This window comes from Mesoplodon densirostris, chromosome 4 (assembly GCF_025265405.1).
Source record: "Mesoplodon densirostris isolate mMesDen1 chromosome 4, mMesDen1 primary haplotype, whole genome shotgun sequence".
NCBI lineage: Eukaryota > Metazoa > Chordata > Mammalia > Artiodactyla > Ziphiidae > Mesoplodon > Mesoplodon densirostris.
The window spans coordinates 180659949-180686861 of NC_082664.1; the positions used below are offsets into that span (position 1 = coordinate 180659949).

The 26913-nt window shown below is 39.1% G+C and overlaps 1 protein-coding gene across 6 annotated transcripts in view; it reads left to right on the forward strand.

Annotated features, from left to right (window-relative positions):
- The window catches only part of CACNB2 (calcium voltage-gated channel auxiliary subunit beta 2), a 411830-nt gene that overhangs the window by 262851 nt on the left and 122066 nt on the right, over positions 1-26913 (forward strand). For 4 of the 6 annotated variants that reach the window (XM_060095498.1, XM_060095500.1, XM_060095499.1 and 1 more), the window contains exon 3: positions 5885-6004. In XM_060095498.1, the coding sequence (XP_059951481.1) occupies positions 5885-6004 (120 nt within the window). Of the gene's footprint in view, positions 1-5007; positions 5077-5884; positions 6005-26913 lie in introns of those variants that run through there. The other 2 variants (XM_060095501.1, XM_060095503.1) reach the window with 1 other exon arrangement.

The window sequence follows — 26913 nt, forward strand, 5'->3', positions numbered from 1 at the left end:
AAATAAACTGAATCACTTTGCCGGACACCTGAAACTAACACAACATTGTAAATCAACTATACTTCAATTTAAAAAAAAGAAAGAAAAATGTTTTTGATTAATAGAAACATCAGTTGCATGTAGGGATTTGTTCTGGCTTTTAATTTTCTGAACTGATGCATGCACGGAACTTACATTCAGATTGCTGAAGGTTAATTCCTACCCCCATCGATTTTTAGCTTTGTAACCTCAGGTAACTTAACTTCTCTATGTCAGTTTCTTCATCAGTGAAAAATGGAGAAAATTAACTATTAAATTATGTAACACTGGTGGATCAGCACAGTGCCTAGTACAGTGTAAGCATTCATTAAAAATTAGCAATTATTATCACTGGTCGACATAGTCTAGCCTTAATAAATTGATTGCTCGAATTAATGTAATATAGAACAATCTCAAAAATATACCGATGTTAGACTTTAAGAGATAGCCCTGGATTTAGAAGGAAGAAATTCAGAGAACGGTGTTTAAACCTCAGAAGACATGATTTTCCCAATAATGTGGAATTTACTGACAACTTAAATACCACTTCTAATTAAGAAAATCAAACATGTATAAGGAGTTTTTCTGTGAGGTGATGCCGCATAAATGAAAAGGACTCCCAGAATACATATTCCACGTGTGTCACCTGCAGAGAGAAAAAGAAGGGAAAGGAGAGAAGGCTTAAATAAATGCACCTGCAAGATAGCACGTTAGCCTCACTGATCTCTGTTCAGTTCCTCAAGCTGCAAAGCATTCCTTGTCCTCGGGGCCTTAGCATATTCCATTCCCTTTTCCTGTATTGCTTTTCTCAGCACATCCAAAGGCTAACTTGTTTTTTCTTTATCTTTTGGGATATTTCAGCTTAAATATCATCTCAGATGATCATCTTGTCTTCCCAACTAAAGTAGCATCTTCCCATCATCATTCTCTCATCTCAGCCTGTCCACTGTTTTCTCACTGTAATTATTTTTCTGATAATTATTTTAATTGGTCTTCTTCACTAGAATATCAAGCTCCATGATGGAAACAAAGTCATAGTCCCAGCATTTAACTTACAGTTATAGCACTTATGGTTCCAAAATAGTAAGTACTGAATAGATGCATGTGCTGTGTGTTTTTGTTCGGTTTGGTTTGGTTTAGTTTCAGGGCAAAATTTAATCTCTTCACCAGTATTTATGAAACTTACACGAAGTTTACAAATTTTCCTATGCTCTTGAGAAAATTGAAGCTAATATTTTAGCTTTTACATAATCTTAACAGGGATGAACTTGCATAGATTTAACACCATCACCTCTGTTGATATTTTCAAGTTTTGCCAAATGGCAGGCCAGTCACATCTGAGATTTTTGTGATTGAATGGATTTGAATAGTAACTTTGTGACATTGGCAAACCAGAGTATACAATATTAATGAAAATGGGCTTCATCTGAATAGCCTGTGTCATTTTTGAACTTAGCTTAGCATAGTCCTGTACACGAGGAGTCTTATGCATGAGTCCTATACATTTGAAGTCTTGAGTATTTTAGATGGGACACAGCTTTGTCTAAAATTGAGGTAGCCTTGGGATACTATGAGAAATTGATTTTGCCCAAGAGCATTGCTTTAGGCTTCATATGAAGAGTTCCTACAGAAATGGATGACCCACTTGGGATCCAAGATGCTGGTCCTCAATAGGCTGATGACTCATCCTTTTGGCTTTAAAAGAGGAAGTACAGGGCTTCCCTGGTGGCGCAGTGGTTGAGCGTCTGCCTGCTGATGCAGGGGACACGGGTTCGTGCCCCGGTCTGGGAAGATCCCACATGCAGCGGAGCGGCTGGGCCCATGAGCCATGGCCGCTGAGCCTGCGCGTCCGGAGCCTGTGCTCCGCAACGGGAGAGGCCACAACAGTGAGAGGCCCACATACCGCAAAAAATAAAAGTAAAAAAATAAAAGAGAAAGTACAAGAACACTCAAGAAAAACAATCCTGGAAATAGACATGATTGAAACAGTAGAGTACAGCATGAAAAAAGCAAACATTATAAATACAAAAAAAGTGTTAAAGGAAAAGCGTGATGCTTTGTGTGTAAATATTTGGCATAAATTGGAAAATGCCGGAAACTGAATAATAGATAGAAGCATCAATTAATCCAATTAACTAAAGTCTCCTATAAGCAAAGAACACAATTTGGAGTGAGACTCCTGAGGATAAAAATAAATGATCCCAGGTGAGCTATTGGTAGACATTTAGCTGCAGGTTGCATTTTAGAACTGTATGATGAGGAATGGGAATATTAAGATGTGGAAAAGGAAATCTGTGATGTACCTGCCAGGACAAATACTACAAAAGTTCAGCTAATCATACTGCAGGAACCTGAGAGATCAGGGGTACATCTTGTGATAACCTTTTCTGGATTTACGGAAATGACTGCCAGCTCTTCCTGATTGAAGACTACTTGAGACAGAATGACCCAGAAAGTCCATATGGTACCAAAGGCAAAAGCTTAATTAGATACAGCACTTCTAACTGCATAAATCCACACTCCTGGAAGGAAGGAGATTAATTGTAAGGCACACGTTTGGAGGGTGACTTTCAAAAATGCAAGAACTCTGGAAGCTAAACAGCACTACCATTTAATAATGACTCTCTTTGGATGGGAGAATTTAAAGTAAATGTTATCTGTGTGTCTCTTGCCCTATAATGGATACATGTAACTTCTATAATGAAAAGTATTTGGAAAGTGTGTACTTCACATATCCAAGGAATGAAAGTCACGTGGACATCAGTTCATATTGTAGTCAAAGGTTAATATATTGTTGCAAGTATTCAAAAGATCATTGCTGTTATACAGCAGAAACTAACACACCATTGTAAAGCTATTATACTCCAATAAAGATGTTAAAAATATATAAGAAAAAAAGATCATTGCCAAAACTCAGTGGAGAGGGCCTTTTAAACTGCTTAATTATTTCAACCTGGAAACAGGTCTCAAAATGACCGTGTAATTAAAAGCTACATCTGATTATGAGCAAAGGATTTTTTAAATCTTATTTTGTTCAAAAGGGAATGAGATCACACACAATTGTGTGTGTGTGTGTGTGTGTGTGTGTTACTCTCTTCCTCTCATTATGGGCTTCTTAATGACAGAAACTTTGTATCTTCACTGAGGCGTGACTTGACCCTGTGGCAGGGTGACTGGGTTTAAAATGCCAGCACTTGTGACTATGGGGCCTGATGTCTTTTACGGGATATAATCATGCTTCATGGTAATTTTCTACTGTGCTATCCCTGCTATAGGAAACCCTCTGGGAAAATTAGGAATCCCCTAGCCTGTGTGTTGGTGTAGAAAAACCCCTATCTCCCTTGTGAATTGTACTAGAATGAAAAACTTGCAATGCATTTCCTATTCCTCATGCATTTTACATTCAATTGAAAACAAGGTAAGTAATCTATTTATTAATTTATGTAATGATACCACAGTGAGGGTGCATTTGATCTACAACGTTTATTCTAAAGCCTCTATTCTACTGTATTTTCTGGTATTTAAGTCATGAAGATAGGTCTTAGCCTAGAAATGAAAGGAATGGGGGTGGGGAGGGTTAGGAAGGGAGGGAGGGAGGGAATGTAAGGAAGATTTCCATAAGAATCCGTTCTTTCATTCGCATGAGACTTTACAAAACAATCCCCACCAGACTTTACAAAACAATCCCCTCCAGGACACTCAAACAGAAATGTAGTTCGGAATGCAGTGATAGTATTTTATGTTTACTTTAAGAAACCTGGAAATGTGTGTTTCTTCATAAACTTTCGAAAATGTAATTCCATTAGTAGTGGAAATGAATAAGTAACTTTCTTTCCCAAGCCCCAGTCACTTTATTTGTAAGAAGAGTTTGGACCAGATTGTTCTATGAATCTTAACTCCACCTAATAAATCAACCAAGCTTTGAAATTTCTTCGTAATTACGTGATAACAGTTCACACTCTTATTTATTCCAGTGACTTTATTGGGAAGGGTAGTTTCTCAGTTGCAGAAGCAGTTCGAAGTCATTTTGAGCTCCGTTAAACGCATTGCTTAGCGCTGTGATTACTTTCAAGACCTAATTCAATGGGCAAATCTCTCGCATTTTGTTTAGGAAATCAAGAGCGGCTTGATATTAGGATGGATGAGCATGATTTGATTTTGGTTGCCCATCAATGTATATCATATTTATTATCTACGAATTGTCCAATGGCATAGGATATACTTTCTGCAGCACATCAATGGAAAGAGATCCTTAAATGAAAAGAAAAAAAAAGAGGGAGAGATTACACTTTATTTTTGAGAGAATGTTTGATCTGAAATAGAAACATGCCAAATATTCCAGGTGCCTGTTACTATAGAAGCAAAAAGCCCTTTCCAGATGTTTACACTTTGGATGCAAAATGGCAATTTGGCAGAGACTAACCATGTGATGTGAGCGTCTGCGTAAAAAGGCTACACACGGAGCATGCCCAGTGCGGTGAGCGCGTCCTCCGCCCTCCCCCTCCAGATCTCTGAAGATAAGGCTTGACCTTTGCACTTGCAAATGTCACTGCATACGTTTTGCACTAGGTTGGTTTGTGTGTGTGTGAGAGAGTGTGTGTGTGTGTGTGTGTGTGTGTTTTAAAGGCTCTCTTACAACTAATGTCTTTTAACGATCCAAGAGTCGGGAAGAGAATAGGGTAATAAGATGCATGAAGTTTAGGACGAGTTGATGCCGTTGGATGCACTTGAAGTGTTATCTTTAAAGCAATCGAAATCATTCGAGTGTTTGTTTCCCCTCCCCACTGGCTGGAATGGGAAAATAAGAAGCTCCTTGGACTGGAGTCCTCCGGGGTAGGAAGTGAAAGCCCCGGAGGCAGAAAGGGACGGAGAGGAGGGGTTTGCCCAGAGCATGGACGGGAACAGAAAAGGGGTTCTGCGGGGCTCAGCGCGCACTGAGGATCGGTGCCCGGGGCTGCAGCTGCGGACGAGAAGGGCGCTGTCTGGCTGATGAAGGCCACCTGGATCAGGCTTCTGAAACGCGCCAAGGGAGGAAGGCTGAAGAATTCGGACATCTCTGTAAGCTCCAGGGCTCTCGTTGAGGGGAGACGTTATTTTGTCGTTGTTTCTGCTGCTTGTCTGGGGCGCCCGTGATGAGTAATATGCTGATAGCTGGAGAGGGAACGGGAGAGAGTCCTCTAATCCTCTGAGCTCCTTTTCCTATGCTGTGATTTATTGCCCTAGGAGCTCTCCCAGACAGGTGTTTTCCATAGACAGCTTTGATGAAATATCTCTTTAAAGGGATTGAAAAAACATGTGTGGCTTAAAGATTGAGGGAAGCTGGCGGCTATCGCATTACAGGTTTGTCAGAGGAGGTATCAGGTGAATACAGAGGTAGGTACAAAAGGATGCTTAAGATGCAAGTGGGTGACATCTATGGTAGTGACATTTCAGAGAGTTCAAGTTGATAACTCGTTCGACTTTCCTGTATGTTTTATTAGCCTGTCTTCTTTCTAATTGGAAATTCTTGCTGTAGCTGTAGACTGTTCTTGAAGCTCTCCTTGAAACCCGTCTGTGCCCTACGCTGCACTGCAGCACAGAGCTGGTTTGATGATACAGAGAACTTGTTCTGGCTTCCAGAAAGGCTGCTAACTGGCCCGTAAGGTTTGGGAAGGAATGGTAACTTGAAAGGCACCAGCTCTCCTAGTGCGTGGTCTGCAGACCAGAGCGCGATGTGTGGAGCTGGTTTGCCACCAGTTGGATTATTTTCTCCTCTTTTCAGGAATGGATAGCACAGTCTAGGAAGCTGACTGCCGTGTCAGTGAGACGTGGCCATTGCAAGCCTCACAGATGCGATCTCTTTTAAAAGGTCGATTTCCCTCTCCAGGGTTCGGCAGACTCCTACACCAGCCGTCCGTCCGATTCAGATGTTTCTCTGGAGGAAGATCGGGAGACGGTGCGCAGAGAAGCACGACGACAGGCCCAGGCCCAGCTGGAGAAAGCAAAGGTAAAACCCCCTCCGTTCTCCGCCAGGCTCTTTGCGTGTCGTGCTGGGTCCGTGATGGGCCACCTGTGGTAGTTCCTCCTGAAGGGCACGTGTGGTCTCTCTGGCGGAAAAGAGGTACAAGAAATGGAATGTACTTTCTTCCCTTGGCAGAGGAAGGCAGTGTGATATATGAGTGGTCTTGCCTTTTATGTTGTTTTATAATCCAGGCAACTTGTTTCCGTGGGTGGATGGTTTACTTAGACACACAAAAAGGATCCCTGAATATACAAAGAGGAAAAACTCCTTCTAATATCAAAAGGATTTTACTTCCGTTTTTTCAGGAAACCATTCCTCTACTCAGAAAAACACACATTCTTCAAGCTAATGTTTATTCTCTTAGACACCAATTTTTCTCCCAAATTTTACTCCCTAGGTGTTTTACGATGGCATTTTTTCTTATATTTAAAAAATGGATTGCATTATGCTTTTCAAAAATAAAGCAAGAAAGGATTTTATTAATTAAAATTGTTCCCTTGGAGCACTTTCTTCTCCATCCCACAATAATAAAGTGCATATATATGGAACGGGGGGACTGGAAAAGACATATGAAACATAGAAGTACAGAATTTAGCTGAGACTGTTTCATTTCACTAATGGTCATGATTTGGATTCTTTTTCCCATGCATTCGTTCAAATAGCAGCTATTTCTAAAGCATCGACTGTTGTTCATGTTCAAAGGGCCTCGGTGTGTGTGATAACTCGGTAACTTTTAAGTGAACATATTTTAACACAGTTTTCATCGGTTTTCCTTTGAAAAAATGACTGCTTCGAAAAAACTGCTGTGTTGATCTTGCTAAAAAAAAAAGGAAAATCGAGGGTAACTAACATTAGAATACTTCTGCTGGCTGCTTCATCTCTGAGATGAGTAAAATCTCTGTGTGTTGCTATGGGAATCGTGGCTTGGAGATGCTCGTTTGAATGCATGGACGGCCATTATGTAATATGCATGTGACCTGTAGCCCAGCTGCCATAGTAGTTTCCAGAGGAGCTGCTAGGAGACCTTGACTTTAAAAAAAAAAAAAAAAAAAAAAAAAAAGCAGGACTTCCGGACATCAAAACAATGTGCTCACCTCCGCGAGCAGGGAAGTCATCTCCAGGTGTGACACAGTCTTGACTCTGAGAGGATTCATGAAGGGTAGAGGCAGGAAACTGATAAAGCAAGGTGTGGCCCAGTTGCCACCAACTAATCTGCTCTACCCAAGTGAACCATTTAAAACATTATGCTGTGACAATATGGATGAAAGTGGAGGGCATATGCTAAGTGAAATAAGCCGATCACAGAAGGACACTTTATGATTCCACTAATACGAGGTATCTTAAGTAGTCAAACTCCAGAAGCAGAGAGCAGGATGGTGGCTGCCTGGGGCTAGAGGAGGAGATGGGGAGCTGCTACTCCATGGAGAGAAAGATGAGTAAGTCCTAGAGATCTCCTGTACAACATTGTGCCTGCAGTTCACAATCTACATTTAGAAATTGTTAAGAGGGTAAATTTCTTGTTAAATGTTCTTACTACAATAGAAAAATTATGAGGTTGAAATTAAATAATGAATGTATGACTAGTGAAGTTAATTGCCCCAAATTTGCGGTGTTGCTAATATAAGTTGCAATTTAGAATCTGAATTCTTCACTCTATATTTTGCACCTGGGTGGAAAGAAAAGTCAAGAAAAATAAGAGTCTGTATTCCAGAAATAAGAGTGTTCTATTTGCACTCGTTTATTCATGTGATTTTTTCACATACCAAAATTAAACAGTTTCACAGCCTCATATCACATCATCATACAACCCAGTGTCTTGTAGGTTTGCTTTTCACAAACCACAAAGTCTTTAGTTATCCGATTGGTGCATTTTTGTCTCTCACTGCTATAAGTTCTGAGTTCAGTGACACAGCTGCATAGAACTTTTTTTTTTTTTTTTTTTTTTTTTTTTGCGGTATGCGGGCCTCTCACTGTTGTGGCCTCCCCCGTTGCGGAGCACAGGCTCCGGACGCGCAGGCTCAGCGGCCATGGCTCACGGGCCCAGCCTCTCCGCGGCATATGGGATCCTCCCAGACCGGGGCACGAACCCGTATCCCCTGCATCGGCAGGCGGACTCTCAACCACTTGCGCCACCAGGGAGGCCCAGAACTTTTAAGTATTTTTCAACCCAGTGTGGATCATAATATTGTTCCTAAATCAAACCAGATTCGTGTTATTTGTCATACAGACTAAAAAGCTTATAGTTACAAGTGAAGTAGAAGATGAAAGAAAATGAAGAGAATCTAAAACAAAGGCAAAATAATTGAAGGGCTATATCGTATGTTTAATGAAAATAGTTTACCTACATCCATTTTTCTTCTTTAAAATTAGTCCCATATCTTAAACCTCTGATGTATTCAAATGAGTTACACTAGGGTGAGTGAGAATTGGAATACGTTCTGAAAGGAGATACAAAGAGTAGGATTTAAGTTTACTTTTAGTTAAAATCATGGTTTGGTAGGCCTGATTTCTTAATTCTGATATCTTTGAAGAAGGTATGCAAAAGAAGGATTGTAGATGGGTCATTCATTAGGCTATTTTTAATCTACTTTCCTCCACCAGCATATCATTGTGCCTTTGTGGGACGTATTTCAAAATGAAACCTTAAAGTTCAAAAATATATGAAATCATTGTTTACTTTTAAGAGAGTTTCAAACACTTTTTCCATTCATTTTGGAAGACTCAAACGTTTTCTACATTTGTTTTATAACTATGATAGTATCCCTCAAACAGGAAGCCTTTCTAAGTGGGTGCTTTAACTTACCAACCCTGCAGATCACGTGCCCTAAGTGTGTGCAAATGCCTGGAATAAACCTCAACAGTGCTTTCAGATCCTGGCACTCTTTAAATATGAAATATATTATCCATTAATTACCAAGAATATGCCCATGAAATAAGGTGATTGGCAAGGAGTGAAACTAAAGAAAATACCCTTTGAAATTAGGTGACCTACGTAAGGTTATATAACCAGGCCGTCTGTGATTCCCATAAAACCCAATAGTTTTCACTACTGCTTTAGTATGGCTTCTCTTAAACTAGTAAGCTCTACAGTGAACACATTAAATATTTATTTTGAGGCAAGTAACTGATATGACCTTGTTTTTCAACTTGGTGTTTTCTGATCCCAGACGCACATTTTGATCTTGTTCAGGTTTGCCGTACTTTACAAAGCCTGCCCTATTTAAGCTAGTGCTCTTAAACAAACACAAATAATATAGGAATTTAGTTTATTCCCACATTGATCTTTTTATTAGAACAGGTTTATTGAGATACAGTTCACTCATTTAAAGTGTACAATTTGGGACTTCCCTGATGGTCGAGTGTGTAAGACTCTGTACTCCCAATCCAGGGGGCCCAGGTGCTATCCCTGGTTGGGGAAATAGATCCCACATGCATACCGCAACTAAGAAGCCCACGTGCCACAACTAAAAAAAAAAAAAGATCACGTGTGCAGCAATTAAGACCCAGAGCAGACAAAATTAAATAAATAAATATTTAACTATTTTTTAAAAAATAAAGTGTACAATTCAGTGGGTTTTAGAATATTTAGCATGGTGCAACCATCGCTATAATCAACTTTAGAACATTTTCATTGTCCCCTAAAGAAGTCCCATGTTCTAAATCAGTGGTCATGTCCCATTCTCCCCACCCACCCCCGGCCCTAGGCAACCACTATTCAACCTTTCTGTCTCTATAGATTTGTCTGTTCTGGTTATTGCATGTAAATGAAATCATGCAATAGGAGGTCTGTTGTGATTGGCTGCTTTCACTTATGTAACGTTTTCAATGTTCATTCCTGTTCTAGCATGAATCAGTACTCCATTCCTTTTCCTTGTCGAGTAATATTCCATTGTATGTATATATCCCATTTTATTTATCCATTTATCAGTTGGTGGACATTTGGGTTGTTTCCATTTTTAAGCTATTGTGGATAATGCTCATACAAACATTCATGTACAAATTTTTGCATGGATGTTGCTGGGTCCTAAGATCACTTTTTTTAATTGAAAGAATTTTTTTTTCTTTTCCTTTTCACTCCCCAAAAATGATCCTTCCTGCCCTATATGCAGAGACTCTGAGTTGGGAAATCTGAATGTGGAAGGCACTGGAGCAGAGATCAAATAGGTTCGGTGTGGTATTCTTAGAAGAATGGATTAATGTTAAATTTTAAGTCAATTGCTCTCTTATTAGTAAATGTCTACTATATTGAAGAAAGTGTATTAGTCACAGTTGGTGAGTAGGGAAGGCATTGCAAGACCAGAGCCACAAGAAAAAAACAGGCAGATATTTTGCTGTAGAAAACTTCTAGTATTTGTTTAGGGAGAAAAGTCGTGGCCTTAAATCACACTAATCAGAAGCAGACGAGAAGTGTTTTGGGGGAGTAAAGAAGTCTGTGAGTCTCCAGAGGAATAGACTGCCCCCTTCTGGCAGGAACAGAAAATCCTTCCTGGAGGTGGTGACGGCTTCGAACTATACCTTCCAGGATGGAGTTTAGCTTGTGAAGTAGAAAGTGGGGAGTGGAGAAGAGGGAAGGCCTGATAAGTAATGTGAGTAATGGCTAACATTAGGAAAGGCTCAGCAGCCAGAAAACATGGAACCTTCCAGAGGAAGCTTACTTTTCTGAGACCTTACCAACTTGAAGCTGTCTTTATTCTAGCCTCATATTTAATTACTAGCTTGGCTGGGTATAGTATTGATGTATGAAAAGCGTTTTTCTTCAGAAGTTTAAAGGCATTGTTTTGTTTTCTTCTGGCATCCAGCACTGCTGTTGTGTTTGCCCATGTCATTCTGTCTCTGAGTTCGATTTCTATATAATTTTCTCTAATATTTTGAGAACTGTTCTTCCCTTGGAATTTTGAAATTTCGCCTTGGTGCGAGGCTTATTATTTCTTGTGCCCGGCTCTTCGTGTGAATGTTCAGTGTGAAGGGCCAGTCACTTCACTTCTGGAAAGTGTGTTATTTGTTTATTTGTCTATTTATTTGTTTTTGATAATTTCTTCTCCCGTTCTTTCCTCTTTTATCTGGTTCTCTAGTTTCTCACGTGTCTGATTAGAGTTTTCTTCTCTACTCATGTTTCCCTACTATCCCTCTGTCTTTTTGTTCTACTAATCGAGTTCTTCTCCACTTTTAACCTACCTATTGAAATTTTTATTTTTGAAAATGTCTAATTCCCAAGAGCTTTCCTCTTGTCTCCCCTTTTATAGCTTCTTGTCTCTATTCCATGGCTATAATATTTTCTCTTACATCTCTTAAGATTATCTTTTAAAGAGTTTTCTGTACTGTCAGTGTTTTTTAAACTTTTTAGTTGGATTTTATTCTCACATCTGGAGACTTTCTTCAAAAGTTTGATTTGGGGTTATCCATTCATAATTAAGAGCATGACATACAGCTGACTGGAAGCTTCTTGACTGCTGGTCTTTTATAGGGTAGTGGTGGGGGGTGGCTTTTCTTTTCATCTGATCGGTGTCCCCAAAGGAGTCCACAGTCTCTTGATACTTTAGTTTTCACTCTTTCTACTCTGTGAATTGCCACTGCCGATTGTTTTCTCTACCCTACGTTTTTGTCTACTCCCATCTCATTTTTTGTTCTTTGCATCTATGGGTTTAGACTTTAGAAAAAAAAAAAAAACTTTCAGGAGGAAACATTTGTTCAATTGACCATGTTTTTATTCCCCACATTTATCATACTATACTATAAAAGAGGAAATAAATGTTTCTCTTATTACCTTAGTCCGTAAATGCCTTAGACACTGGGAGAATCCTACCCAGTTGGAAATATTCCCCTACCTGGCCTTTTCAGAAGAAAGAAGAAACAGCAATGTGGTTATTCACCTTCAACCCAAACATGAATTTTTTATTTCAAGAAACATTAGACATGTTTTTAAAAATGAATCTTACTGGGAAAATCACATAGGAGGTAGGAGAGAAGTATGTGTATATGCCTGTATCACATATTCTCTTAAACCCACAAAGTAGACTATTGGATAAAATCCAAAAACATGTGGCAGGTATTAAAACTAGATGGCTACACATAGGGGGAAAAATAACACATTTAATTGGTAAGAAATAAAATCCAGCAGAGAGGTCTCATCACCAAAAACATGAAGTATGGGAGACATTCTTTGGAAAATATTTTAGGCTCAAATTATTTTCCCATTGTTGATTTTAATGTTGTCTCTTAATTTTTGCATTGAAACACTGTCAGCCCTCTTTTGCTCATAGCAACTACCTTCCAAATACAGCTAGAAAATTGGCAAAATATGTCTAATTTCCAACATCATGAGTTCATTTATTGTTGAAATACATACTAACTTAGGTTGAATTTTTTTCTACCTGTAAGAAAGCAAAAGTATGTGAAAGCCCTGTGCACCTGTTAGGCTTCTGCATAACTCATAAATATGACTGGGTAGGTACAGTCATATACGCTGGCGCTGTAATTCCACCCTTCTCCAGTGTTAATTGGCAATAATAGTAATAACACAGTACTGACAACACTTACTGAGTGATTACTGTTCATGATAGCCAACTTGAAAGATAGAGGAGGAAAAAGCAAAGCTTGTTGAAATCATCTAGAGCAGTTATGATCATGCAGTACATACAGCATCAATTCCTGTACTGTCTTTTACATCAGAACAAACTGCTCTCTGTTAAGTGGCTTCGGTCACGATGCTCTTCCATGCATCACTGGCCAGCTGGCAGGTGAGCTGGTGACTGGCTGATCTGGGATGACCTCTTGCCTGTGTCTGTAGGTTGGCTGCTGTCAGCTTGGGTGGCTCCTTCTCCTCTGGGTGGTCTCCCATCCCCCAGCAGGCTGGCTGGCTCTTTCTCACACTGGTCTCAGGGTTTTTCTTCTCTACTGAGTCAGTTTTTTTTTTTTTTTTTAATTTATTTATTTTGGGCTCTGTTGGGTCTTCGTTGCTGTGCAAGGGCTCTTCTCTATTTGCGGTGAGCGGGGGCCACTCCTCATCGCGGTGCGCGGGCCTCTCACTGTCGCGGCCTCTCTTGTTGCGGAGCACAGGCTCCAGACGCGCAGGCTCAGTAGCTGTGGCTCACGGGCCCAGTTGCTCCACGGCATGTGGGATCTTCCCAGACCAGGGCTTGAACCCGTGTCCCCTGCATTGGCAGGCAGACTCCCAACCACTGCGCCCCCAGGGAAGCCCTCTCCTGAGTCAGTTTTGCCGGGCAGGTCCTGGCTATAACGTAAGCCCATTTCTACTACCTCTCTGGTTGGTCCTTTTCAATATCTTCCACTGTTTCCCTCCACCAAAGTGTGGAAGTTCATCCAGCCAAATGCACCAACCTTGACCTTCTGGCTTTTATCATTGGAGGCATGCCTTTGGTTTTCAAACTGGTGGATTCTTGGGAGCTGCTACAGAGGCAGAGGGCTGCCCAGCAGCTTGAGTCCTGGTGCGTTCTTCCTAGATTCAGCCAAAGCAGCTCTCTCCTTTTTTTGTTTTTTTCCTTTTTTGACATATTGGGACTTGTGTGTAAGCTCTCCTTTTGAATAGAGAGCTTCGCATCCATAAGGAGTTTTCAACCACTGCCGTCTTTCCTGTTACCATCTCGTCCTTCTCACTGCTCCATCCTCACTTTAAGTCTCTGCACCTCTGCCCTTGGCCTCTCTCCCTAGTGTTAGCATCTCACATCGTCCTTTTTACGGCATCTCTATCAGTTCTGACATTTAAAATGGAGCTCCCCATTCTTTTCCTACAAACCCTTTCTTCTCTGCATTTTCTTATTTCCGTCAATGTGAATTTCATCCTCCCAAGCTCAAAGCCTTGGTCCAGGGCTCAGCAGGTTATTTTCTGTAAAGGGTCAGATAGATGTTGAAGGTGCTGCTGGTCGTGTGGTCTCTGTCACAACTACTCAACTCAGGAAAGCCTGGATTTGGATTCCATCTCTGCCGTAGACTGGCTCCTTGACCTTTTGATAAGTTACATGTGACACTCTTGGATCCAGTGATAATTTCATGAGCTGTACATGTCCAGTCCAGAGTTCCCAGATAGGGGACTGGGATGGGCACAGGTAGCTGGAACACACTGCTCCTGCCTTCAAATTCAGTGTCTAATGGGGAGTCTGTATTAGAAGCAATGAAACCACTATTTTCATTCCCTTTTTAGTTGTGCAAGGTCACCATACACCATTATATATGGTTGTTACCAAACTCAGGTTCGACTGCTTGTTGCTCAAGAATCCAATCTGAGACACAAGTGTTGGGTACAAGGAAAGATAGCTTTATTGAGGAGGCCAGCAATCCTGGGGAGAAGGTGGACTCATGTCCCAAAGAACCAACTCCCCATTGCCAATTGGGAGCAAGAGCTTTTCGAGGGGAGTTTCATGGGTGTGTAGGTAGGGGGAGGGGGCTTCATGCAGGATAGCACAGTCAGTTCTGACAGTCATCTTGCAGTTGGTCGTGGGGTGGTCTGATTAGCATCATCTTGATTGTTTTAAGTACAGTTAGTCTTCAGTTCCAGGATCGGTTTCTTCCCGTTTCTTTGGAATTGTGACAGCTTATGTCATGGCTACAGTCTGGTCATCATGTAATTAACTTCTTCCACCTGGTGGGGTTTCAGTATCTGCACAACAGCTCACAGGACATGGCTCAGAATATTATTGATAGCTCTTGAAGAGGAACTAAAGGTCCTTGACTTTGTTTAATGACTAAACTATTATTATTTTGTTTTGTTTGAGTTTTCCTTTGTATCTTCATTTTCTTACTTCTCTGATGAAACATACTCTTTGGCTCAAGTTTTTCTACAGATGAGGCAGGCAGAGGACTTGGGTTGGGGGGTTCTGTCCTGGGAAGGCCCCATAGGGCTCTGCTCTGTCACGTGGTCACTACTGTCTTGGAGTTGTTTCTGACTCGGTGGTGAGTGCTGGGTGGCACATCTGTACTGTCCAGTGACAGCTGCCTTGAGTGGCATTTGCACTATTATGTGATGTTGACAGCAGCTCACCGATCAGGTCCAATTGCACTCCTATCCATCCCCAGGACTGAGGCGGTGTCCTGTCCCCTGCACTAGACTTTGAGCCCCTTGAGAGTAAAGGCAGGCTCTGTGCTTCTTAATCTTGTGGCTGTAGATTCGTGCCTCCATTATCAAGAGCAAGTTAACACGGTGCTCTCTTGCTCTTCTCACGGGTTCTTTTCTGAGTAACACCTGAGTATTTTAGGAATAAAATTACATATCGTTCTCTGTTTCCTTATGGTTATATTTATCTTGGCAGTCTACCCAGGAGTGAGTTTTAAGTTTCTAATGGATAAGAGTTACATGTTTTAAAGGGAACCTGATACTCTAATTCAACACTCTCTTACAGTGGATTTATGGTTTTTATTAATGGGAGTTTCTAGGGTGCTGAGGTTTGCCCACATTCAAACTGCACTCTTGTGTAAGAACCCTTTTAAGGACTGTTAATATAATGCAGACTTCTGGCTGTTTCAAAACCATAAATGGATTGGGGAAGGATTATTATAAACTTTGCTGCTCAAGCCTTCTTTTTCATTGAGAGCTGTAACTGAACATCTTTGTGGTATCTTTATAAACACAGCTATAAATACATGATTCTTCCCTCTTTTTCTCTCTACCAGATATGAACAGGGAGCAACACAAAGATCTTTAAGCAGTTAAAACACTCAACCTCTCTCTGCTCTTGAGTTTTTGCCCCACCAACAACTAAAGGAAAGATGTTGAAAACTGTAAGACAGTAGAATTTATTCAATTAGCAAACATTTGATGGGTGGTATTGTGCTGTTGAGCTAGGAGCTAGAAGAAGGAGTATCAAAGATCTGCTAGACGTGGTTTCTCCCTCGAGAAGCTCCTGGTCTAATTAATGATGATGCCAGACATGTGTGTCCTGACTGAGCATAAGGTGATAAGTGATGGACTAACAGCAGTGAGCCAAAGGCTGTAGGAATGGGGAGCAGGTGGATGGGAGATACTGCTGGGGTGGGAGAGGGCTGGAAGACCGGAAGCAGGGCACCAGAGATTATAGATGCCCCACCATGAAGTGGATGTCTCTTTGGGGATAGAGCCTTTGCTATCCAGTGATGTGCTTTTTTCTAAGGTTATCAAGATTGCTAACTGAGGGTCCAACAAAGGCTGTTATTTTGGTTTAATTTTGTTTAAATCCCATCTAATTCCAATTTACCTTAAACTAACCACACCAAAGTGGATTTTATTAATCCTCTTAACCATTTTGAAGTGTATAGTTCAGTCGTGTTGACTATGTTCCGGTTGTTGTGTTGCATCTCTAGAACTTTCTCATCTTGCAAATCTGAAACTGTCTACCTGTTGGCCAATATCTCTTTGTTTCCTCCTCCCCCCAGTCCCTGGCAACTACCATTCTAGTTTCTGTTTCCATGATTTTGACTACCCGAGGTACCTCATATAAATGGAATCATACTGTATTGGTCCTTTTTTTTTTTTTTTTTTTTTTTTGCGGTAAGCGGGCCTCTCACTGTTGTGGCCTCTCCCGTTGTGGAGCACAGGCTCCGGATGCGCAGGTTCAGCGGCCATGGCTCACGGGCCTAGCCACTCCGCGGTATGTGGGATCTTCCCGGACCGGGGCACGAACCCGCGTCCCCTGCATCGGCAGGCGGACTCTCAACCACTGCGCCACCAGGGAAGCCCTGTATTGGTCCTTTTGTGACTGGTTTCTTTTACTTAGCATCATGACCTGAAGGCTCATCCATGTTGTAGCATGTGACAGAATTTCCTTCTTTTTCAAGGCCAAATAATATTCCGTTATGTAGGTAGACCACGTTTTCTTTATTCATTCATCTGTTGAGGGACATTTGGGCTGCTTCCACCTCGTGGCTCCTGTGAATAATGCTGTAAAGAATTTGTGTGTGTGTGTGTGTGTGTGTGTGTGTGTGTGTCCTGGACTTTTTTTTAATGATGCTGTTAAGCTGTACCATCAGCCATTAGTAGCTTATGTTTCTGTAGTGTCTCAGGGTTGCATTCCCCAATATCCCAAAGTATAACTTGGCTTGGTCTTTGCAACTACTCAGTGGGGCAAGGAGTGCAGGTATGGTTACCCCATTTTATGAAGAAATTGATGGTGGATATTGAAGAGTCTTGTTCAAGCTCCTTGAGCTCTTCAGTGACAGAATCAGGACAAGGACCCAGGCTTCTGTTTGGTAGAACTCTGTCCTACTTTCTTTCACCTAATCAGTGAGCCCCTCTGAGAAGGATAAACTGACAGTGTACTGATGCTGCTACTTTGTTACATGTTCTGGAGGGATTAAAGGAAGAAAACTTTTTTTTTCTTAAATAGCAAAAGCTAAAAAAGAAAACCAGCATGGCAACGATTAAAACAAATTTAAAAATAAAAACACCACCTCTGCTTCTTTTTTTTTTTTTTAGCTATTGCACCCAGATAGTACAATTAGAGTTTAGTTTATGGTACTTATGCCACTGATTGGAATGAGTGCTTTTTTACATTTTAATATCCTTTAAACAAAATTTTTGAGCTAAAATCTCTTCAATCTAATATGTTATTAAAGGAGGAGATTTCAGGGGACTTCCCTGGCGGTCCAGTGGTTGACTCCACGCATCCACTGCATGGGGACCTGGGTTCGATCCCTGGTCGGGGAACTAAGATCCCGCATGCCACGTGGTGTGGCCAAAAAAAAGGGAGCTTTCAGGATTTATTGTGTACTCTTGGTTAAACAGAGGTGCAAATGGGATGTGTCTAAAAATGTTTGAATAGGGTCTTCCTATAGAGAAATGGAAAAATAATCAAATATCTAGGAAACAGGTTGCATGAAGAATGCTGAAGAAATTGAGTTTAAGTAGGTCAAGGGAGAGAGGATTGAAATCACAATGAAACTATTTGAAAAGAGATTTCATAAGTGTTGTCTCCTCCTAAGGAAAAAAATGGCGAAAGGAATGGTCTAAAAATTATAGCAGCCAAAAATGTAAAGTTAGATGTTACAGTTGACTTGAGAGAGATGAGACTGTGTTGTAAAGAAAAACTAGGAAACTGCCTTAGTGATGGTTTTAAAGAAACTGTGTGGCTTGAGAAAGTGTTCATTTATTTTAACTAAATCCTGTCTTGAGGAAGGAAGATGGATGACATTAGCTGGGAAAGTTATTTTTGATCTAGTGATTCCCTACTAAGAATTCTTTCTACTGATATTTGCAGGATTAACATTGATTGCTTTTCAAAAAAAAAAAAGTTCTTCTCACTTAAAAAAAAAAGTGAGGTTAATACTCTGCTCACCCTACCTCCCAAGATGGGACCAGGAAGTGTGTTTGGCAGGAAGGAAGCAAAAATGTCGGCAGTCAATCAAGTAAGTTGTCCAGTCTTTCTGCTTTCTAGATCCATTCCCTGGATTTTAAACACCTTAACTCTTACTTTTGTCTTCTTAGAGGAACTGTGGTCATCCTTGAATGAAATATGTATTGGACCCATTGTAACCCTACATTTGAGTCAACCAACATTCCTTGCAGATGCAAGTCAAGTTACACGTTGGTTTACAAGGCAACCCTGTATCACACACAGTCACGCAGAATTAAAGCAGATCATTGGCATATGCTACTAGCTTAATTCTGCGCATTTAAGTAATCTGAAACATATAATAATCCTACAATGGATATACACAATGAAGTATAAAAATCCTTTGAATAGACACAAATCTCCACATGCTAAACGAAGGCATTACTCATTCAACACACCTATATTTGATCCCCTCCCCTGCCGTATGGGTGATGCTAGAGGATATAAAATGATTAAGCCGTGATCCCTAATGATCAGGAGTGCAGTCTAAAAGGACATTTAACTAGTAGCCCCATGGTAATGTACAATACTATCTTCTTCACCTCCTCACTTTAAAATGAAAGAGAGAAGTTGATCACCCTGAAGCCCAGGTCCCACAGCAACTCCGGACTGTGCACTAGAGTTTACGAGCTGCCTTACGTTTTGTGTCCATCTTACCACATGATCTGCATCTGAGTCGGCATCTCAGAGGGGTCAGTGCCTCAGCGTCCTCTTATCCAGGTGATCAAAACTCCGCTGAAGGGATGTATCCCAACCTTAAATATTTTATTTAAGCTTCACACATTAAGAAATGTACACTTCACTGATATTTTGCTGTAATACCAAGGCCTGTTCTTTGAGCATGAGTCAGCTACTTGAAGTCTCAGCTATACCCAGACAACCATCTTCAGTATAGAATTTAGCCTGATGTTGGAGTTTGACCCTATCCAAAGGGATTTGGAACTGAAAAGGATTTTTATTTTTAAAACATAGTCATGGGGCTTCCTGGGGGTTGGGAGTCGGCCTGCCGATGCAGGGGACACGGGTTCGTGCCCCAGTCCGGGAGGATCCCACGTGCCGCGGAGCGGCTGGGCCCGTGAGCCATGGCCGCTGAGCCTGTGCGTGCAGAGCCTGTGCTCCGCAATGGGGAGGCCACAACAGTGAGAGGCCCACGTACCACAAAAGAAAAACAAACAAAAAAAAACATAATCATGTTTATACCTCAAAACGATAATGTTAAATTTCTCCGGAATACCTTAGTTTTACAAAACATGAACCATTTGTTTCCATTCTTATACTTTGCTAAATGTTTTGGTAAAATGAAAAAGCAGGCATATGGTAAATTGTAGTAACTCTATAAAAAAGGAGTTTGAATTTTTTTTCCCTAAAAATTCCTATCTACGTAAAATGTGTTGATATTAATAAAGGTCAGTCACACTTGTTAACTGTGGTCCAAGAAAAACTATCCATTTGACTTAGACAAATAGGGTACCTTGTAATCTTAGCTCTTGAAGTAATTTTTTATATTTCCCTGAAATATATATGGTATTTCCTTGGCTGAAAAAAAAAAATGTTTATTGTTAACATCATCAACATGGAACCTTTTTTTAAGGATTTTAAGAAACTATTTCTTCATCTTTTCTGGATCATGAATGCCTTTGAATAGATGGTGAAATTTTCGAGCCTTTTCCAGAGGAACAGTGAGCTTATGTACCATCAGCAGGTAGTAGCTCATGTTTATACAGTGTCTCAGTGTTGAAATTCCTTGTGTATTACTTTGCTTGGTCCTTACAACTACTTCATGGGGAAGGGAGGACAGATATGTTTACCCCATTTTATAAATGAGGAAATTGATGGTGACCTTCATAGACCCCTGAAACAAATCCATGTACCCTAAGGGTTTACAAAGTACAAGAACCTTTGTTAAGGATCCCAGTCTTCCTCCAGTTAGAATGGCTGATGCCTTAAAAACTGTGGGACGTTGCCCTAAATCTGGGAAGTGTTTTCCTTTGCTCTCAGATACTTGAGGCGATGACCACATGCATTCTTCTTGGAATTCTTACTTCAGCTATAGTGTTTAGTCTAATGTGGAAGCGGAGGTTGGGCAGATATATGATACTCTATAAATACTTTCATGTGCTATATAACCATAAAGGATATTCTAGTTTAAACAGTTGTCAATGATGAGTGATTTCAATGTTGTGTTTTGTTTTCAGATTTTTCAATGGCATGTATGAAGGGACACAGAACTGAAAAGTCCTTTCAAGTTTAGCAGATAGTGGGAACGAATCTTTCTGTGGTTGATGTACTGGTCTGTGAGTTTCTGACGTGCTTTGTCTTGTGTTAACTCTCAAAATATCATCTACGTATTGGCTCTTGTTTATTCTTGCTTCGATTACCTGTTGGATTGGGATAACCAGGACGTTGACTAGAGGTGTGGAGGAGACCCTACCTGCAGATTACAGAACATTAAGGCTATCTGTTGCCTGATTGTCCTTTTTCCCTTGATTAGGCAGAAATCTCCTGCCATCTTTCTGGCTTCTTGGAAAAATAAACGACATATTAAATGTCCCCAGGAGCAGGATGTTCTCCTGCCCAAAGATTTAGGATTCCATTGCGAGGTTCCCTTTTATTCAGCAGCTATGTGCTCTAGTCTGGCGTGGTCCATTGCTGTGTCCCATCAACCCTCCCTGTGTCCTCACCTGTCCCCTCCTGCCCCAAATAACTTGTCCTTGCTTCTTGAGGCCTTTATCAGACCATATGTTTCTCTTCTCCAACGTGTAAACTGGGAGCAACTTGGACTGAGACTTACCCGGTTGACACTTAGCAATTTGACTCCTTGTTAGAGGTGGAATAAATATTTGTGGACTCAGTGAAACACACAATCTACTGAGTGATAGGAAATGTGTGAAGGGAACCCTAAGCCTTTGGATGTAATCGCATTTTGCCACCTGCATCCTGTAACTTAACTACTCTATGAGGCTCTGTCTTGTCTCTACAACCACATGTGACCTCGGAGGGGGGATTTAGGATGTATAGTTCATTTCTGTCTCCCCCGAGGTAGTGTAATGAGTGATATGAAGAATTACTTCGGGTTACTTTAGGGCATTTTTTAGTAAATAACACTCATTGAATAGTCTTGGCTGAAGATAACATGAAGAAGACTTTTCAGAAAATTTTCTGTTTCATAGAGTCCCCCCGACCCCCAGTGCTGCTGCACAAGGCATGGGATGAAAGCAGGAACCACATCTGAGCAGAGGTGGTCTTCGCAGGAGAAAGGGGGTCCCTCTTTGAAGCCAGATTCCCAACTAGCAGCTGCTCAGGCTTTCTGTTTCCTGTCTTGGGCAAGGGTCTATTCCAGCTCAGTTTCTGAGGAGCTGTCCTGTACTATAAATTGGGGTATCTTTCCTATCAAATGTGGTCTATATATAAAATCTACTGTGTGTCTTCCACAAACAGATGTCCAGAATTCTTGGTCCCTTTGAAGTCTAATTGTTGTCCTTTTTGGAGTAATTAGTGAAGAGGAAAGACAATAATACAAAGGACTCAAACAGAAGACATTAAAATGACTAAGTACTCCCATGTGCAGCCTATCAGATAATTCAATTTGCTTCTGTAACGTGGGAATACAGCCGATGAAAAAATTACAATTACATGACTTCATGGTCATTGGAAGGAGTTTGTCCCTTATGTACTGATAAGTATGCTCTAATTGAAGAGGGATATGCAATAGTGACATTTTTTGCAGGTGTTAACTATAAATATATGATCATAAAATAAACGTATTAAAATAGGATGTCAGATTCTCAATTATATTTTTCAATAAATTAAATAATAGTATGTATAAAAGAGTACTTACAACAGTAAGGTAAAAACTTATGTACCCATGGTGTTTCTCATTGTCTGTCTTTTCATTGTATTTTGTCATATCACTTACGTTTATATTCCATACAATATACTGCTTCATTTTTGTGTTTTTGAACCATTATTTAAATGGCATCCTATTACGGTGGTTTTCTGGTAACTTGCTTTTTTTCGCTCAAGGTTACCTGCGTAAAATTCATTCATGTTGATTTTTGTCGCAGTAAGTTTTTTTAAAAGTTTTATTGAAGTATAGTTGTTTTACAATGTTGTGTTAATTTCTGCTATACAGCAAAGTGATTCCGTTATACATATATATCATTCTTTTTCATATTCTTTTCCATTATGGTTTATCACAGGATATTGAATATAGTTCCCTGTGCTACACAGTAGGACCTTGTTGTTTTGTCACAGTAATTTATTCACTTTTACCAATATATGGTATCCCAGTATAGGAATTGCCTGAGTTGATCTGTTCGCCTATCAATGGACATTTAAGTGACTACAAACAGTCCTGCTGTGGAAATTTTTGCACTCTTGGTCCACGTATGCAAGAATTTCTCGAGGATATGTATAACTAGCAGTGGAATTGTTGGCTTATAAGGTATGTGTGTTTTTACCTTTCCTGGATAGTGGCAGTTGGTGTTTAAAGAGGTTGTCTTAATTTACAATCCTACCATTGTGGTAAGAGAGTTCCTTTTGTTCCACATCCTCTACAGCATTTAATATCATCAGATTTATATATTTATTTTCTGCCAATCTAGCAGGTGAAAAATTAAAAGTCTCAGGGTGGTGTTATTTGTATTTCCATGATTACTTAGAAAATGGAATACTTTAAATATATTTATTGACCTCTGTTTTCTAATTCTATGAAGTGGCTGTGCATAGCGTTGGACTTTCGATCAAGTTGTCTTTTTCTGTTCATTTATAGGAGTATTTTATATATTTGGTATCTGATTATTTTATTGGTTATTTATTTTGCTGAAAGATTTTGGCTTATAGCTGCTCTTCTTACATTTTTATAGCTTTCTTAATTATAATTGAGATTTATCCATCCTTTCTGTCATTCTTTGTGCTTTGGGGATCTTGTTTAAGAAATTCTTCCCTACCCTGAAGAATTCCTAAAGAATTCTAACTTTATTTCTAACAGTTTTGAAATTTTGTCTTTTCATATTTAAGCTCTTAATCTTTCTGGAATTAACTTTTGTATATGGCGTGAGATAGGGATCTGATTTCATTTAAGACATCTATTTGTTCCAGAGCTGTTTATTGAATAGCATATTCTCTCCTTGCTGGTCTAAAATGCCTGCTCAGGCACAAATCAATTTTCAACATATGAGTAGCTCTATTTCTGGGCTCTTTTTCCTGTGTCAGCTCCATACTACTTAATTACTGTAGTGTTAAAATAAATATTGGGCATGTCAACCCACTAATATTCTTCACGACAGAGTTGGCTATTCTTGGACTTTTCTCTTCTATATAAATTTTAGATAACATGTATGAAATTCAGCTGAAAAAGAAAAAAGAAACAAATACAAACATACTCAACTGAGATTTGAGATTGCATTTGTCTGTAGATAAATTTGGGGTAAAATGCCTTTGTTATAATATTGAGTCATCTTATCCATGCATATGAAATATCTCTCCATTAATTCAGTTCTTTAATGTTTTATAATTTTGTCCATAAAGGTCAAAAGGTCCATGCTTACACTTTTTGTATTTGTTCCTAGGTATCTTTTTTTTTTTTTTTTTAGTCACTGTTACAGTCCCTTCGTCTCACATTTTCCCTTTCTCTCTTTCTCTCTCAAACTGTAGTTTCTGTTTGCTAATGTATGGAAATGTAGTTGACTTTCTATAAAAAATCTTTACATTTATCAGTCTTTCTAGCAATTAATAAATGCTGATAAATTTTCTATAGATTCTTGGGTTTTCTATCAGACATAGATAGGGTAGTCTTATTGTATGAATACTGAAAATTCTGTTTCTTCCTCCCCTGTTCTTTTAACTTTTCAATTTGTTCTCATCTTACTGCACTGACTAGACCCTCCACTGCAATGTTGGTTGTATTATACATGGTAATAATAGGCATCCTGGTGTTTGTGAGTTTTTAAAGAGAATGCTTTTATTTTACTGTTAGGTAAAATATTTGTTGTGGGTTTTCTATAGATAGACTTTAACAGGAAGATTTCTTCTGGTTCTAGTTTGTTGGGTTAAAAAAATCATGAATTGGTATTGATTTTTTTTTTTGCGGTACGCGGGCCTCTTATTGTTGTGGCCTCTCCCGTTGCAGAGCACAGGCTCCAGACGCATAGGCTCAGTAGCCATGGCTCACGGGCCTAGCCACTCCACCGCATGTGGGATCTTCCCGGACTGAGGCATGAACCCGTGTCCCCTGCATTGGCAGGCGGACTCTCAACCGCTGCGCCACCAGGGAAGCCCTGGTATTGAATTTTATCAAATGCCCCCTTTTGCATCTTTTAAGATAATCATTATATGATTTTTTTTCTTTAAATTTCTCATTATAGTTAATTATATTAATAGATTTTCTACATTAAAATGACTTTGCATACTGGGATAAACAACATTTTTACAGTGTTCTACCTGTTTTAATATTTTGCTGGATTTAACTTTCTAAGATGTGTGTGTGTGTGTGTGTGTGTGTATTTGTTGTATGTGTGGTTGCAAGGGAAACACCCCTTTTTTCCCCTATTTTGTACTCTTATTATGTGGTTCGAGATTGAAGTTTGTTACTCTCATGAAATTGGTTTGTTTTTTGGTGTGTTTGTTTTTTTAAAATTTCTCTTCCCTAGAAGCATTTATGTTATGTTCTGATATTTCTTCCTTGAATATTTTCTAGAAATCACTGGGAAATTTTCTACACATGCTGTGGTTTTTTTTTTTGATGGGAAGATTTTTTAACTATTGATTTAAATTCTTTATTATAGAATATCTTTCTAATTAAAATTTATCTTTTGTTAAAAAAAACTTTCTAATTCTTTTTCCACTTCATCTCTGTTTTCAGATTATTTTAGCCATAAACTTATTCATAATATTCTCAATATTTTATTTAATCCCTATAGTATCTATAGTTACATTTTCTTTTTCCCTTTCAATTTTTTACTTAACTTCAGTAATCGTTATCTATTTGATTAATATTTTCAAAGAATAAAATTTAGTTTCTAATTCTCTCTGTTTTCTATTTCATTAATTTCTCCCTATTAAAAAATTCCCTTCTAATTTCTTTTTTAATTCAAGTCAGGCACTTAGTTCATTATTTCTCATCCTCTCCTCTGTTAATCATATATGCTTTTTACATTTCTATTGAAGAACCGTATTTTCTGTATTCCACAAATTTTGACATGTAAGATTTCATTATTGTTCAGTTTTAAGTGTTTTCATTTTGATTCCTTATTTGAGCTGTGAGTTATTCAGAAATTTGCTAATTCCCACATATGTGCAGGTTATCATACTGTTGTCTTTTCTCTGTCCTTTGATTTTAGGTCTATTTCAAATGGGACATGGCTCAGTTTTATTTATTTGGTTCAACATGACAATTTTTGTCTTTTTAAAATATAGCAGTTTATCTTCTTACTTTGAGATTATACATATTTGTACTTATTTTGTACCACGATCTTACTTTGTGCTTTTAGTATGTTTCAGTCTTCTATTTTATCTCCCATCTCAGTATTTTTTTCTGTCTTTGAGATGATTGAATTTCTTTTTTAAATCTGTTTTTACTCTTTACTAGTTTGGAAGTTATACATTATAGTTCTGTTTTTTTAGTGGCTACCTTGGAAATTTCAGCATGAATTCTTAAAGTAACCTAAAGTTAATCAGTAATTTAGCCCTCCTTTTGGACAATATAAGGACTTTAGAACAGTTAAACCTGATAACTCCTTCCTGACATATTTCTGCTAATAATTTCATTTTATCTGCTTTTTAATCCTACATAATATATAGTAGTAGTAGTATTACTATTTATCTTTTAAAAACAATTCTGTATTTGTTTTGATTTATGCATTTCACTACTCCTGCCTTTGTTCATCATTTCCTTCGGGTATTAAGGATTCTTCTGATACCATTGATATTCTTGAAGTTGATCATTTCTAAGTTTCTTCCATGAGAACATTCTTGATGGGGAAGTCTCTTTATTTTTCTGGAAAAAAAAAACTCATTTATGAAAGATAGCTTTGCTTGAAAACAATTTTAAGTTGATATTTTTTCCTAGCACTTGGATGGTGCTATTTTACCATTTCTTGGCTTCTGGCTGTTGAGAAGCCAATTCTCAGCGTGACTGTCAGTTCTTTGTATGCACTTTCTTTTTCTCCTCGCTGCTCTGAGATCCTCTCTCTGTCTTTGCTGTTCTGCAGTGTCACTTTGCTCTGTCAAGATGCAGATTTTCCTTTTTTTTTTCAATTCTGTTTGGGATTCATTGTTCTCTTAAATCAGAGGATTCGAGTATTCTACTAATGGAAAATTCTCAACAGTTATCTCTGAAAAGTTCAAAAAAATAATAATTAATCTAGAATTGTTAGCTATTCTTTGGTGGAATGGTTGTCCAGATGTCAAGTTTGTCTCATTGGGAGAAATGCTACATTATTACATCTGAATTTTGGTAAAATCCTCTTTTTATTTTACAATTATTTAACTGCCTAAAGAGAAAATCAAGAATATGTTTTAAAAGGGTCCTAGTACCCCCAAAAAATGGGGAAAAAGAAACTGTTTCTTAAGTAGGTC